Source organism: Cricetulus griseus, chromosome 4 (genome assembly GCF_003668045.3).
Source record: "Cricetulus griseus strain 17A/GY chromosome 4, alternate assembly CriGri-PICRH-1.0, whole genome shotgun sequence".
NCBI classification, from domain to species: domain Eukaryota; kingdom Metazoa; phylum Chordata; class Mammalia; order Rodentia; family Cricetidae; genus Cricetulus; species Cricetulus griseus.
In genome coordinates this window covers 85,393,344-85,410,089 of record NC_048597.1, presented here as the reverse complement: position 1 = coordinate 85,410,089, position 16,746 = coordinate 85,393,344, and the positions used below count along the sequence as shown (strand labels likewise).

The window sequence follows — 16,746 nt, the reverse complement described above, 5'->3', positions numbered from 1 at the left end:
TGCTAGTGAGGACCCATCCAGAGTTTTTCTGCAACTGTTAAGCCCAGAAATTACCCAGTATTAAGAATTCAGAGCCAGTCAGTGGTGGCGCACGTGATGGTTGAAGGTTATTAAAGCAACTTGTGCAGTGCCTAGGACCTTGCACAGTGAGCACCCAGTGAGGGTTTGATGACGGGTGAGGTTCCTGCTCAACCATCCCAAAGTCTAGTACCCCAGTGATGTCATCACAGCACACACAAGGGTGGTCCCATTTTGGTGCTGTCTTTAAGTGTGGCTTCCTACATCATCAACACTGCCATACATCAGGGACATACATGCCTTGTTTCCTGACTGATGAACCATGCTGCTGTATGTTTAGTGGAAACCCAGTCTGTTATTATTGGGTGCCCAGAGCTTCCTCTAGGTTCAGGGATATCTGTGAGCCAATGATGTTCGCAGAATCATCATTTGCAGGTCAGAAGCATCAGGTGGTTCTTCCTGGTCCCAGAGGTGTGCAGACCGATGAGGGGCTCCCGAGTTGTACATTTACCTGAGTGGGTTGAGAAGCACATTCCCAAAGGGCAGTGGTGGAAAGCATGGGCACACTCGAAGTGTGGTTTCAAAGGCAAAATGAGAACTACATAACGTACTTTAAAATCATAATCCTTGGGCTCACGATTGACAATTACGGGTGTTTAGAGATAGGAGTAAAGCAGGCAGGGGTTGACAGAGATGGTATGGTGGATGTAAGTGAGGTTGGACTTTGGGGGGATCCTCTGTATGGGTGCAGTGCCTTCACTTAAGGCTGGGGTGCATGGGAGTAGTCCTTGTGGTTTTAGCAAAGTTTGTGAAAGTCCCTCCTGGTTTTACTAGTTGTTTGTGGCTTGACACAAACAATTCCATTTGGATTCTGCACACAAATGTAAGAAAACCTCCCTTAAATACCAAATCAGCCCTTACTGTTGTTACTGTCATCTTTATTTACATAGGCAGAAAAAGTGAAGTGACCACATGGCCAGTCATTCTCAGGCCCCATACAAAGCTTCCCACGTCACAGGGGCCTTCTCGTCCTGGCACTGGCTGCCATGGTGCCCAAGAAAACCCTCCCTGATACAGTTGTATCATGGGGTCCCATTCTCTCACAAAATGTCTTTTACGACTATTTCTTGGATCTGAGCTACAAAGATCACTGAATGTAGTTACCTGTAGTTACCGCAATCAACCCAACATTTTATGATCTAAGTTGTGCTTGAGAATTTTGGAGGCTTCCCATCTACCAGACCAAAGTGCTTAACCCGGGGGATAGCTTTAAGACAGAAATTAGCCAAGTGGATCACTTTAGAACCACTGGAGAACTAAATGTAGCCCACTGAAAAAGGCAGACATTGTGTAGAAAGCATTTGGCCACCTGACAGTTGAAGCTACCGGGGTGACCCGATTAGAGCCCTGTTTGTCCTTACTGGATGGTACATATCTAAGACCAAACGATTCTTGGGCTTAACAGCCACGAGAATAAAACCTACAGTGGCACCTCTCTTAGTGGTACATGAGTAGATGGCAAACATGCCCATTCTACATTCTTGAGTTGATGCATTTTGCACACCAGCTCTGTGTCCTGGCCATGTTTCTCACAAGTCCCTAGCTGTTTGGGATTTCTCTATGTAGGTTTGAGCCCAGGTCCTCAGGGAGGAGACAGCTTACTCTCTACTGGGCAGGCCACTGGCTGTTTCATGAAAGAGAACCCACTTGGTCCAAAGAGTGGGCCATAGGAAGAACGGTGGCCATGTAATTCAACGCAGCAGGACTCTGGGTGTGAAACTCAAGAGAGAAGTCCAAGCTGAAACAGATAAAGCAGGCAGTGGTCCAGGCAGCAGGATTGCTCAGATGGATTTGTTCCCCATGAGCACAAGAGGAACTTGGGTTATATGACCTCACTCTCGCAAGCAGAGGAGTGTGGCACAGCCTTCTTCGTTTTGGTAAAGTCATTATTTGTTGAATGACTAAGAGAGAGGCTGCATACAAAAACAAACAAAAACAAAAGAAAACCCTGCAGAACGCTAGTATTGAGAGTATCAGAAGCAACTAAAGGATTGGCCAGAAAACTAGATGGGAGACCAGGCCTATGAGGATGCACAGGACAGGAGCGCTACAGAATGTGTCCTGGTGATTTCTACAAACGATTGCAGTGTAAGGAACCACTCTCACTGCTGCATCCCCAAAACGTAGCGGGCAGTCAGAATTAGGAAAGCTAGTGGTCACCTGGGGGCAGTAAATGACTTCTAGAGTCCATGTGTATCCCTTGGAGCCTGAGGTGGAGGTGGAAGGCATGCACACACTAGGTCTGATGAAGTCAGATTTCTCTTCAATTTATCAAGGAATTGTACTTGCCTTTTGCTCATTGAATCAAGACCTGGAAATCAGAGTCGCTAACACTGCAAAATCCTCTCTGTCCATCTGGCTTCCTCCATACCTGTTTCCGGCTTGGGACCTTCTGGAAAGATCAGTGGCAGCCAACAGCTGACGTCATCCCTGATGTCCTTAACGACACGGTTGTCTCATCACAAAGCTTTTCGAACTCCATTCCTCAGAGAAACAATAAAATTGTGTGATTAAGACATAATGGCTTGGCCTGGAGAGGTGGCTCAGGGGTTAACTCTTCCAGAGGTCCTGAGTTCAATTCCCAGCACCCATATAGTGGCTCACAGCCATCTGTAGCGGGGTCTGTTGCCCTCTTTTGTCTAATACCCTCTTCCATCATGCCCACATGCAAGCACTCATACACATAAATAAATCTTAAAAAAAAAAAAAAAAAAAAAAAAAAAAAAAAAAAAAAAAAAAAAAAAAAAACCCCTAACTGAAGTCTCCATCTGCCCGGCCACCACTGTGATCCATGGCATTTTGGTTGCTTCCAGGACACAGGGAGGGCACAGCCAGAACTGGGGGCCTCCTGTGGCAGGTGAGAGCAGACCTGTGGGCCAAGGCCTGTCAGGTAATGAAGCCCAACTCTGGCCAGTGGCTTGCAGAATCATTCTCACTATGGCACCATTTTCTTCCCCAGCTAGTACCGCCACCGCCACTGCCACCCCCGCTGCCCTGATCTAAGAGAAGTGGCTGGGTGTTGCTGTCCTACAATTGGTTTGGAAAGATCAGGGCTGGCTGAAGAGGGTCCTAAAAATGGAGAAGTGGATGAGGAGGTATTAAAGCAGGGCTGGGACTTTGGTGAGAAGGGCCATAGTGCATCCTAAATTCTAATTCCTAGGTATAGTAGCCCTGCCTGTCCCCACTTGCCCACTACCGCAAATATACATACATATTCTCTCTCTCTCTCTCTCTCTCTCTCTCTCTCTCTCTCTCTCTCTCTCACACACACACACACACACACACACACACACACACACACTCACTCATGGATACACAGCTCCACACAAGGATGGCCCAGAAGTGATCAGCATTATGGGAAGACAATCCTTAACTGTTCATCATTTCCCTGCTCATGAGCCCCTTCACCGGGGATCTCCTGTGCCCTGCCCCCTCTTGTTCACAGTGCTACTTCATAGTGATATGCATCTCTATGCCACCAGGCTGTGTGCTCTTTGGGAAAAAAAAAATTAGATTAGATTCTTAGTTCTGGTTTGTGTCCCCAGAGCATAGCAGGAGCCTGACATATGCATGGAATGTGAACCGCATGAGAGTGAAGCAGCTAGCCGTCAGCACTGGCCATGCGCTGTGTGCCTCAGGGAACTCGGTCTTCCTTCTAGAAAGCATGGTATCTGGGTTAGGGTTCTGAGCCTGCCGCAGGTGCACAGCAACCATGGGCTGCAGTCAAACTCACAGCTGTGGAGACCAGAGGTGTGAAACCAAGGCGTGAGCTGAACTGTGCTGGGGGTAGGGAGGGTTATCTCAGTGCATCCTGTCTCTGCCTCTTCCAGCCTCGGGAGCCACCCTACCTTCCTCCTCTTCCCCCCCCCCCTCTCTCTTATAAAGACAGCAGAAAAATCCACAGCGCTCTATCTCAAGATCAGGAACATAATTTAGACTCCAGAACCCTTTCATTGGCAGCCCAGGTGCAGTCAGGGTTAAAAGAGGACAGAATAGCCACCAACGCCTTTGATCTGCCACCTGTAGTGGTCACAGAGGGACTGATCCCCACCCCCGACCCCCAGCTCCTAGAAGCTACACCTAGCCTCTCCTGAGTGCTGGGGTGGAGAAAAGGCCAAGCCCCATCTTGATAGATCTCTATCTCTTGCAGCAATTGACTTCTGGAAGCCTCCATTTCCTGATGGGTAAACTGGCTGCTGTCTACTCCCAGGGTATTGTTAGGAATTGATAGACTACATCTGTCAGAAAGCAGGCCTTCTGGCAAAAAGCACACTAGCAAAATGTCACCTGTGTTTCCCAGCAGCCTCTCTGCTCTGCCTTGCTCTCAGCCTACCCAGAGGCAGATAGATGCCCTAAGTGGTAGGTGGTAGGTGGTCCGTGGAGGAGCTGTTTGGGGGGCCACTGACTGTGGCCACCTGCTCTGGGTTTTCTTCACACAGTGAAACATTGACTTTGCAGAAAGAACACTGGGAATCCAACTTGTTCTCTGAAATTTCAGCTCTAATTGCTTTGGGATGAGCCCACCTGGGCTGAGATCATTTTTTATTTTGGTCTCCATTGCTCCCACAGGGCAAAACTTAATCTCAGTTAGACCTTTATTTACACAGGAAAGAATTGCCAAGCAAGGAAGTTGAGGTCCTTAGCACTCAGGCAAGAAACTGCTCCAGGGTGAGAGTTCCTTCCTTCCCAGAAGCTCCGCTGCTCTTTCCTGGCTGCATAAACTGATGTTGAACATATCAGAGCCAATGACAGACAGATCTGGCTTCTCCCAGAGAGCAGACACACAGGTGATCTCGTGGCACTGGAGGGCCTGGTAAATGCTGGGCCATTTGAGCTCGGGCGCCTTCCAGCGAGGCTTTCTTCGTGCTGGCAGCAGTCTGGGGAAGAGAAGAAGGGTGAGGATTCTTTGGGTGTCTAGAGACTGCCAGCTATGAGAGCCCCCAACTGAGCACCCCAGCAAGCCTTCCAAATCCATATGTCTGTGTGATCCTTTTCCCCTTGGCTGTCTGTCACAAACTCTTTCCTTCTGGTCATTTCTGGGTTCCTTGGAAAGACAACTGCTCCAACTGTTACAATTCTTTTCTTGTTCCAATCGCTCCCCACCACAACACCATTTCAATTACACTAATGAAGGGACCAGCTCCCCATTTCAGCAGCCATAACAGCCTAGCACGTGCTTGCCTGACCTTGCCTTGGTCACTAGGAGGTCAGATGCCTGCCTCGTGGCAAGGAACCAATCAGAAATTAGCTGGTGCTATGCTTTACAGCTCTGGGTGTGCTTTACAGACAAGTGCACAGCAATGATGTGCAGAGCATAGCAACCGCCCTGGGAGGGCCTATGGGCCATAACAACCAGTTGACCAATCAACACAGGGCAAGCCAGGAGGCACACCAATCCTGAGCCTGTGCGTACCCCTAGACACTCCCTTATGTTGCCCTATAAGATCTCTATGCAGTGGCTTCTCGCCGTCTTTCCTAGCCATCCGCCATGGTGGATGGATGAAAGGCCCAAGCTAACATGGGGTTAGCTCGTTAAACAACTGCAATAAAACGTCTTGCTGTTTGCATCAAGCTTTCTGATTCTGCCTGGTGATTGGGGTTGCCATAGTCCTGGGCCGAGAACCTAGGGGCCTGAGCCTCCGGGGGTCTTTCACTGACTTACCCAAGTCCAGAACTTACCCTCTTCTCTCCTCCTTTAGGCCTTTGCTCTTTCATATTCCTACCTCTTCTCTTTTTAATTGTTTTGAAAAATATTTTTGTTTTATGTGTATGGGTGTTTTGCTTGCATGTGTATCTGTATACCATGTTTGTGTGTGTAGTGCCTGTGGAGGCCAGAAGAGGGCGTCATAGCCCCAGAACTGGAGTTACAGATGGTTGTGAACTGCTGTGTGGGTGCTGGGAATTGAACCCGAATCCTCTGGAAGAGCAACAAGTGCTTTTAACTAGAGTCATCTTCCCAGCTCCCCCACTCCCCCCCCCCCGCCAATTCTTTATGTTTAATTGTGGTAGAACACACTGTATAAGTTGACCACCTAAACCAAATACATATTTGGTACATTCACACTGCTGTACAGCCACCATCACCATTCATTTCCAGAACTTTGTTTTTCTTTAAGTTTTCTGAGACAGGGTCCTATACAGCCTAAGGCTTTTTAAATTCCCTATATAGCTGAGGGTGACCTTGAACTCCAGATTTTCCTGCCTCCACCTCCCGAGTGCCAGGACTATATCTACATTCCACCATGTTCAGCACCCAGACTCTTCTAACTTACAAAACTGAACACACACACACACACACACACACACACACACACACACACACACACACATTAAACAACATCCCTTCATGCCCTTCTCCTCAGTCCCTAACAGCAGCCATTCTACTTTGACTGTAATGAGTCTGATTGTTCTGGGTACCTTGTGCCTTGGAATCATTTTCTGACTGCTTTGTTCACCTAGCACAATATCCTTAGGTTCATCTATGTGGTAACACCTCTGTCTCCTTTTAAACCCCTTTAAAGTGGCTACATCCTAGTATTCGCACTGATATCTCTCAAGTATCAGCATGAATTCCCACTGTCCAAACACCCTCTCTCCCAGCATCTCCTGTATCAGTGTTCCCACAGTGCTTTGCGCTCCTCCCATCAGTTTGTTTAAGGAGAGAGGCAACTGGAGGCAAAAGGGGGCCGGTAGATGTGTATGAAGATCATCCTGCAGCTCCCTGCTAACTCTATCGGCCGAGAGTGGAGATGTTAATGGTGTCAGTGGCCAAGGAAGGAGCCTCCCATGTCCAGTCTCCAATGCCAACACACCATCACGTCTGCCATCTTGGTGTACCTAACCCATGCTTTCTTAGGGGTCACTAAGTATACAAACAGGAAGTTGAAATGACTTTAGTCACATTAACTGCAACCCAAGTCTATGCTCTTTTCCCACAGGCTAGCTATTTGACCCAGTGAAACTTTCGATTTGTGGCTTCCAGATACTTCATTCTAGCATGATACATGTGGTGGGCAGAGCTTCCGTGTGACCAGCCCTCTAATTCTGACAGCACCCAAAACATTTTATATGTTTAGCATGTGGCGCCGAACTTGCTGTCTACCAAAAAACCCCTTCTTATCCTTCACTCCTTCCTTAGTCATGGCCTCTGTTGTGACCAGCTGTGGCTGTGTGACTAAGGACTAGATGTAAGCAGAAATAAGCAGAAACTCCTAGAATATTCCATAAAGGGTACTGATCCAGCTGGAAAGCGGATGCCCTGGACCCCCACTCCCTATGCCTCTGTGAGAGGACTTCGGAGGACACTGAAGAGCTGCTTCCTTGGGTCTGTTGGTGACTGAGATCTAGAACTTGAGAGGAACATTCATCCACTCTGTTTCTCTAGAACCTGCCATGTTCCAGCACATGGGGATCTGGAGTGCATACAGGGCTTTGAGGTAGCCTTGGATTTGCAACTTTGGGAGCCCTATGGCCTTCTTCCTCACCACATGTCCTCAGGAAGTCAGAAGGGTTATACAAGGCACCTGTGTGAGAGATGGTGAGACCACACTACCTCTTGTGTTGCTGAGGCCAGCAACACTAGCTACAGAGCTGGTGGCAAAGATGGATATATAGGCCTTGGTCATGTGTGTCAGCCAGATAAAATGGGGGGGCGTCAAATCATGTAGATAAGACACACAATAGGTAACACTTGGGTAGTGACCTTATTTATACTCACAGGCTGGGGGAGCTTAGGGACAAGTAACACATGTAGGACACAGAGAGGGCTAACAGGCCTCAGCCAAGAACAGCTTGAACCTGCCTGATTTTCCAGACTGACCTGCCATGGCAAAATGTAGACCATTGGCTTTCACCATCTTCTTTCACGTCAGCTTCAACAATGGGACCTTCTGGGGAAGGGAGGTGAGGGGTCTTTTCAGTCTGGAGGAAGAAGACAGAGATGTGAGAACAGGAACTGTGATTATGCTGGTCACTGGGACCAAGAGCCACCTGTGGGGTACATGGCTTTTCTGTGTTGGAGCAAGACTCAGGCTGGCTGAACTGGCCAGATGACAAGAGAATTTCGCTGGAGCTTTAGTGCCATGCCCCAGCACCAGCTGGTATGTAGCATTTTTCCTGTGAGCTCTTCTTAGCATCTAGTCAATTTACTTTGACTATGGTTGTGAGCTATCTCTTGGCATCTTGTGTGGGAGCCCACAGTATTGACTCCATTCCATCTTGAATTAAGGTCAGAGAATTCAAACCTATTCTTGCTCCTCAAGACCAAATAACAGGATGTTTGACTTAGGGTGTGGTTACTAGATATTTTGAATGTTAAGGAGGTAATTACATTTGTTTGTTCCTTGTCTCATGGTAAGGAAGTTTTCCACCTTCCCCTTTTGCTTGGGGTATATAAGGGTGATGAGTTATAAGGTTGGGGCAGATGCAGTATTCACCAAGAGCCCTCCCGGCTCTACCTTCTGTCTCTTGTCTCTTTTCTCAATCCTCACTCCCCTTTTCAGGCACATTTGAACAGGTCTGCTGGTCCTGACAATCTTGGAAGAGGCACTATCAACATTCCGAGTCCAATGAATACATCGGGTTTCTCTTTAATAGAAATTTAGACAAGCACACAATTTTTAAAGCTGGAAAGAAACTTCTAGATCATCTAAACACACCCTTCATTTTATAGCTCAGCAGAAGGGACAGCTGGAGATTATATGACTAATGAGTCAACTTGAGAGTGGAACTCAGGGTCCCTCTCTCAGGAACAGCAATGAAACACCTTATTCTGCAATTTTACCCTTCAGATTCCTGGTCTGAATATACTATATAAGGGCTCATGGGTTTGCTTTCTGTCCTTTTTATCTAAGTAGTAACTTTGCGGTGTTTTGAATGAGAAGTCCCCCATAGTCTTGGGCATTTGAATACTTCAACCTTGTCTTAATTATAGTTTATATTGCTTTGATGAAACACCATGACCAAAAAGCAAGCTGGGGAGGAAAGGGTTTATTTGGCTTACACTTCCATATCACTGTTCATCATTAAAGGAAGTCAGGACAGGAACTCAAACAGGACAGGAACTCAAGCAGGACAGGAACCTGGAGGCAGGAGCTGATGCAGAGGCTGTGGAGGGGAGTTGCTTACTGGCTTGCTCCTTATGGCTACTCAATCTATTTTCTTATAGAACCCAGGACCATCAGCCCAAGGATGATACCACCCACAATCAATCACTAATTAAGAAAATGGCCTACAGTTGGATCTTACAGAAGTATTTTCTCAATTGAGGGTCCCTCCTTTCAGATGACTTTAGCTTATGACAAATTCAAGTTGATATGAAACTAGCCAGGACAGTCCACCAGATGTTTGCAAGGCTTAGGAGCTGCAGCCTTGTTGAAGGAAGTATGTCATTGAAAGTGGGGTTTGAGTGTTTATAAAGGCTGGTGCCATTTCTAGTGTACTCTTTTGGCTTGGGGCTTGCAGAGCCTTGCAGCATTCCCAGAACTCACTCTTGGTGTCAGTCTTTAGGACGTGAGCTCTAAGTTCTGCTCCAGCTGTCACATCATTTGCTACCATGTCTCCATGGCATGATGGACACCAGCCCCCTCAGATCCCTACAGGGTCCAGCCAAGGCTCTACAGCCAGCGAGGGAAAACGTCTAAGGGTAAAAGAAACTAATCAGCTCACACACGACTTCTACTCAGTATGTCTCTTCATTGTTCTAACACAAGTTCTTGGGCGCACTGATATATATATATATATATATATATATATATATATATATATATGCGCAATGAAATGTGAGGCTTGAGTTTCTTAGGGTCACCAGAGCAGGTAAGATTTACACCTAGAGTGCTCCGAATTGGTGATGCACATCTTTAATCCCAGCATTCAGGAGCCAGAGGCAGGCGGATCTCTGTGAGTTCGAGACTAGCCTGGTCTGCAAGAGCTAGTTCCAGGACAGGCTCCAAAGCCATGGAGAAACCCTGTCTCGGGGAAAAAAAAATTTACACATAGAGCAATAATCATCAGCTATTATTTACAGCACTAGATAGGTGTGGTTATTGAGGACTCCTAGATGGTACCAACTAAGGATTAAATCAACAAGGGAATCTAAAAGGAAGAAATTGTGTGCTTATCTCCATTCTTTTAGTGTGGCTAAGTATTTAAGCTAAAATTCTACTCATCAGCAGATATTATGAATAAAGTAAAATTGCCTTTTCTCCATGTGCCCTTCAACACCTCTCACATGCCAGTTTTTCAACAAGTGGGGTAAGCTATGGGCAGTAACTAGGCAACCTGTATCAACAGCAGAGGAAATACACATGCAGCCCTCAGTCTGTTGCAGCACTTTTGCAGTGGTTTGCTGTTAAGAGAAGCTTTTGAGCATCAATTGCTTAGGGCCATAAGTCAAGGAAAGGACCTAAGTTTAATTTGCACAAGAAATGTAACCTGGTGCCTTCCAGTGCTCTGGCCTCAGTGGCACTGGCCTTCAGGAAAGTTTACTTTTTCCTGAGGATGAGCAGATGGGCTGATTACCTTTGTCCTTATCTTCTCAGGGAAAACACAGAGCTAAAATCTTTGGTTAGTGAACTGAGCTGAAGGTAAATGCAAGAAGCTTGAGAATCTTTTAGTGTAGGGTTTAGGTTTTTGCTTCTCTGTCCGTGAGGTAAAACCAAGGCCTGCTTACTTTTCATCTATCTAAACGGTTATGAATCACCAGTTTTAGGCATGTAGTAATTCTATGTCCTTGGATATCTGGGAACGTCTTAAATGAAATACTTTTACCTGGGCACTAAAGCTAACCAAATGCCTGCTAGTAAAGATAATTGCAGGAAGGCAGATGTCTGTTTACACTGGAGAAGGGAACAGAGACCTGGTGGTGGCAACAGGTTTCATACATAGCTAAGGAATGGTATCAGTATACTCCAATTGCAAAGAGAAACTGTGCCCAATAAATGATCAAATAGTGCTGAATTGTGGGGAATAAATCCCAAGTTTGTGACAGATGGGAGTAAGTGACGGCAAGAAATCTACAGCAAGAAACAGCCACTTTTATTCACAAGGCTATAACTCCAATGCATCCTACATTTTGGTTTAATTACTTCATGCAGAGCCCCTGGCTCTGATGGGTTGACCTGTGAAATGAGACTGTTTAATTGTAGCTTGCCTCTGGACCCATAAGCCAAACAAACCCTTCTTTCAGCAAGTTACCTTGGTCATGTGTTTTTATCACGGCAAAAGAAAAGTAATTAATATAAACTTTTGACTGGGTTTCCAAGTTCCTACTGTAGTCAGCTGACCAGAATGATGTTTTCTTAGACAAGGTCACTCAGGAAGACTTTGTTCACCCTTGGACAGCAAGCACACCATGAATTATTTTGTCACACTGAGCATCGTCTGCCTGCTTCCTACTCCATCCCTCTTCCTGCCTCCACCTTTCTCCTTTTCTTCTTTGTTTCCTCCTATTCCCACTTTGTATTCTCAGAACACCCCTCACTGACCCTGAGCCCCCACCCTTGACCCTGAACTTGGATTTCTCCCTAGGTCTGCCTCTGAACACAAGAACTGGCTGGAGCTTTGTCCCACCCCCCACCCCCCCACCCCCACCCCGCCCTTTCTCTCTTCCCACCTCCATCTGAGCTTTTGTTTTCTAAATTGCAGGCCTATCAGAACTAATGAATACATCAGCATTCTCCATGTTGAATGCTGGCTGAAATGACTGTTTCTAAATCAGCCAACAATTCGAGCCACATTCTGAGTGTCCCCAGACTGCAGCCGTGGTATCATTTGATAGCCTTGAGACTGGAGCGGCGAGTCAGGTGAGGCAGAGGCTGTCCCTCGAGTGTGCTGGCCTGGATCCTTTGTGTCTATTTTGAACACCTCAGTGGCTGGGTTATACTGGGGTGGGGTGGGGGTGGGGAGTCTGTATTCTGTAAGGCTGCCAAGGAAATGCTGAAGACATGATTCTACTGGCAGAGCAGTGTCCAGCTTTGCGTTGTGACATAGCTGACAAGCAATAGCTCATGAAATGACCTTCTTTTCAATTTATTAAGGGACAAGCATTTCTTGGAAAGCCATTATCTTTCATGGGAGCTCTAAATCAAGGCTGCATGGACCAGGGTCCTCTCCAAATCTCTTGCTCTGATGTTAACTTTCACAGAGTTGAGCATTAAGTGAACCATAGCCTCCTCTCAGTTATTAGGAGCCCCTGATTTTAAATGCATCGCAGAATAAAGTATGGGCTGGGTGGACAGGGTCTGCCCTTCTCAGATGTGACACTAGGGTTGAGCATGCTGCTGTTTCTCCTGGGTTCCAAGGCCAGGGACAGCTGCCTTTCTATAGCCCCAGATGGAGTGCATGTCCTCCTGGTCCATATCAGTGCCATTGCCCAGAATGGAGGAGACAGGCTCTCCTTCCCCTGTTGGCATGGTTCACCAGATCCTGCTTTGGTTCTCTTAGCCTATGTGTGCCCCCTGCTGATCAGCAGAGAACCCACGAAGGAAATACAAGTGGTTGGTTCAGGCACCAACCTCAAACAGGACCTTTTTCTCTGTCACATTGTCCTGCTCGGGCTGTCCTCCGGAGCACCCAGCAGGTGCATCTGTTTCCAGTACCAGGTGGGTGGGCATGCTCTGAGGGTCTGTCAGAATCTCAAAGGGGACTCTTGGGTGACTCCAGGAGGCAGGGGTGAAAACATCCCAGGGGTGATTCTGCCCAAAGGTCCCTGGAGGAATAAAGATAAATACCATGCAAATGACAATGGGGTAACCTGTCTTCTAATTGCTAACATGGGTAGGTCTTCTCAAGACTGGCAAGGCCACCTCAGTCTAGCTAAACTATGCCCTGGCAGTTTATGGGAAACAAACATAGGCCATCTAACCCTTGAAAGAGAATCCTAGAAAGCCTACTACCATGTAGGTGTGCAAGCTACTCAGTAATGTACTAAGAACAGTCACAAAAGCAAGCTATGGGTCAGGACACCACATTCAGACAGGCCACAGTCTCTCTGAGCAGTGGATTAGGCTAGTCTTGGTACTATGGTCAATATATGCCAGGCCTTTGTCTACCATACAGATGAATGTCTCTTCCTAGATACAATCCTTATGATAAAACAGTTCCTTCCCAAAGTGACTACCTTCAGCCCACTGATCTCAATGAGTTCAAAGGTTCAAAGGTCATTGGTTCTTACTTTTCTAATTTTGGAGACAGGAAGTTCATGTTAGGGTATAGACCAAATCACATCACCTAAAACAAATGTGTATGTTGAAGCCCCAAGGTGACTGCATTTGGAAACAGGGACCCTGGTGAGGTAATTAATTTTAAATAAACTCATGAGACTTAAGAACTTCAATGTTCTTGTTGTAAGAGACAACAGAGGGCTGTGTGCATTAAAAGGCCAGTGCTCTGAAACCTGAGAGGATTCCTCACCAGGACCTGGCCAATTAGAGACAAACATCCTGGACTTCCAAAGTCCAGAGTGAGATGAAATAATGAGCTACCCAGTCTATTTATGGCAGGTACTCTGTTTATGGCAGCCTGCACCCACTAACATACTTTACCACAGAGGACCTGTGACTCAGTGGAGCCATGGCACCTTTGTCCCCGAACCAAGCAGAGGCAGAACCTTACCAATGTACGCACCATCTTTGCTCCACAGGCTCACAGTGCAGTCAAGGGAGGATGACAGTAAGATGTCATCTCCTTCTATTAGCTGCAGACTAGCAAGATGAAAGGAGAGAAGAGGTTTGTCAAGGCTGCTCTGCAAGAAAGGGAGGGACACTAGATCCAATAGAATGCAATAGATTCATTTTTTAAAAGCCATTCTTTCTCCCACCTCCTCTCACACCATGCACCCTCCAAAATCCCAAGTCAGCTCCCAAGACACCAAGGGGGATGTATGGGACATGGCCTTGCAGGTGATCAGGTGGGTGGAAGAGCAAAAAGAATGGCTTAACAAGTTGGGTCTCTCTACCTTGGTATTGACTCCTTTCAAGCCTCATATAAACCCAAACCTACTAAGCTCATGAACTTGCAGTAGAATGCCAGTTCAATACAGGGAGCACTACCAATGAACAAGGAAAATGGTGACTGAATCTCTTTCTCTGGCTCCATGTGGACCACATCCATCTTGTCTCATCAGGAGCAGAATGGAAATGCAGTTTTCCTCCTTTGACAAGCTCACAGAGATCTTGAGAGGACTGATTTGATCAAAATTTGAACAACTACTTCCCTTCCTTTATAGATTACCAAACCCTTCAAGGGACGGTACTCACGATGTCACCATGCCGACGTGAGCCCTCCAGGATGTCACTGCTAAGTAAAAATAAAAAAGACATCTGAACAGATCCTGCAGGAAGGCATCCAGTGCAGATGTGTGTGTGCCCAGTTGGAAGTGGCACTGATGTGCTGTTGGGGTTCTTTCTGCTTTAATTCCCAAAGTCAGCACCAAGCACCTACTATGTGCAAGATCACCCCCTCCACACCAGCTCTGAAAGTGTATGAAATAGGACCAGTGTGACATACTTACAAAATCATTTCCCTCGGTGATCTTTATTTCATGTGTGTATGTACATGGTATGATTGCAAGTTTGCAAGTGTGTGGGTACAGGTGTGTGTGCGCATGTACACATAAAGATGTAAAGACCCCAGGTTGATATTGGGGGTCTTGTTCCATTTATCTTCACTTTATTTACTGAGGTGGGGTTAATTGATGAGTCTACCCTAGCTAGCCAGCTTGCCCTGGTGGTCCTCAGTCTCCAACTCCTGACAGCTGGGATTACAGGTAGGCCATCATGCCCACCATCCTCTCTTAGGAGAGAGGGGATGGGGGATGTTAGGGTGTGTGTACCTGGCTTTTACTTGAGTGTTGGAAATACAAACTATGGTCCTAATGTAAGTGCTTTCTCTCTCTGATAACTAATGTGTTGTTGCACAATCTTGCAAGTAAATCTCTGTGCACATTTGTCATTTCCTTCACCAAATATCTAGAAGTAGAACTGTCATTTGCAGCACTAGATACAGGTTGTCAACCTCAGTAGCCATCTAGCAATCAACTCCTGTTTCATGGTATCTGATGCCCCCTTTCCTACATCCCTGATGACATCTAATGTTTTCAGGAAGCCATATTTCTGCTTTCCGAGGGCTTTAAGAGTAATCCCTCCCTACTGGGACATCTTAATTTCCCCACAAGACCATCACATGAAAACCAAAGCAATCTTAACTACGGTTTAGCATGAAGAAATTTACTGCATACTGTTGGGAGCCTGCAGCTCTGGTCCCTGGAGACCATACTCCTGAATGTCATAGACATGGACAAAGCCTTGCTGGTCAGCTAGGTAGGTTAGTGTGTCTTCTGATGTCACCACGATGCTGCTCACCTGGGCTTTCCCTCTGGACTGAATGAAACACATTGAAGGCAAAGATAATAAGAAAGTAACCAACTCCAGTCAGGGAGAAATGTCAGGAAGATTATCAAAGGGAAGAATGGGAACCTGGCTGAGAATCCTAATACATAGTGTCAGGGAAGAAATAAGCAATGACAGCAGCAACAACAAAACTAACAACAGCAACAACAAAACAAACCCAGAGCCAGAAAGCTACCCAGTTTCCTCTGCAACTTACCGGAATGAAGTTTGCAATGAGGCCAGCCCCACTAAAGAGTTTCCAGAAAGTGACAGAACCTAAGTAGAAGGAAAGCAGTAAGGAACAGGCTGCCCAGCCAGCTGAGAGCTCTGAGCGTGTACTGGGCAGACCCCCCATTGTTGTGGGAATATTTGTTTAACTAGGCAAAAATGTTCTACATTTGTTCACGCTGCATTTGTTAACTATGGAAAGATGTGTTGCGTTTGTATTAATTAAATAAAACTAACCTGGGCTCAGAGAGGTGGGGTTAACAGGGAGGAGCTTAGCATGTTCATTTTTGGGGGGTGGGGAATGACTTTCAGGGACACCAGCAAAGACAGAAAGTTATCCAGTTGCTATTCCAACTCGAAGGTGTTCACTCCAGGAGTTTTATTAGAGGATAGAGACTTCATTAGAATACCTTTATCAGCAGCAACAGAGTCATTGTCTGGGGAAACAGAACCCCCCGCCCCAGGCTATGGCACCCCGTGGTCTGACACGGGGTGGGAGGGCAAACATCTCTTCTTTATTTGGTTTATTTTCTTCAGTTAGAACTGTAAGAGAATATTAGGGAAGGATTTTGATTTTGATGATTCGGTGGGCTCTCCTTCACTAATCAGGGTGGTCTTCTTGGCAGAGGAGGGTTCCATCTTTGGCTGCTAAGGACAGGACAGTATGTGCCAGGCTGGGAATTAATGTCTCCCAGTTGGGAGTGTGTGTGGGAGTGCCCACCATTTTAATTAAAAACTTGTCACAATGCACCTGGCCTAGCGACTTCAGTTCTTGCCTGTGCTTTACTTGTGGGTTCAGGTATCCAGGCTTTTGTGAAGTGGGTGGGTGGGGGTACAGATCATCTCCTCTTGGGGTAGCTGTAGAATCCAGCCCTCCTCTTAGGAGAGAGGGGGCTGGGCTCCCACCAGGTAAAACAGAAAGGGGAAAGGATGACTCAGGAAGGAGGCAGAGCCTCTCACCCCCACCCCCAATCCACAGCATCACTGATGCCAAAAGACCTGCAGTGTGGGGCTGTGACAAGGAGGCAGAGGTGGCCTCTCGATGGTGACAAAC

The 16,746-nt window shown here is 46.7% G+C and overlaps 1 protein-coding gene across 1 annotated transcript in view; it reads right to left on the bottom strand.

Moving 5' to 3' along the window:
• Nucleotides 1-4,717: 4,717 nt before the first annotated feature.
• Nucleotides 4,718-16,746, bottom strand: part of LOC100760155 (WD repeat-containing protein 49) — a 48,018-nt gene continuing 35,989 nt past the window's right edge. The window contains exons 13-19 of the mRNA XM_035444305.1: nucleotides 15,682-15,740; nucleotides 15,314-15,455; nucleotides 14,334-14,373; nucleotides 13,690-13,778; nucleotides 12,591-12,784; nucleotides 7,898-7,998; nucleotides 4,718-4,955 (exon numbers count right to left, since the gene is read on the bottom strand). Coding sequence (XP_035300196.1) covers nucleotides 4,718-4,955; nucleotides 7,898-7,998; nucleotides 12,591-12,784; nucleotides 13,690-13,778; nucleotides 14,334-14,373; nucleotides 15,314-15,455; nucleotides 15,682-15,740 — 863 coding nt within the window. The remainder of the gene's footprint in view (nucleotides 4,956-7,897; nucleotides 7,999-12,590; nucleotides 12,785-13,689; nucleotides 13,779-14,333; nucleotides 14,374-15,313; nucleotides 15,456-15,681; nucleotides 15,741-16,746) is intronic.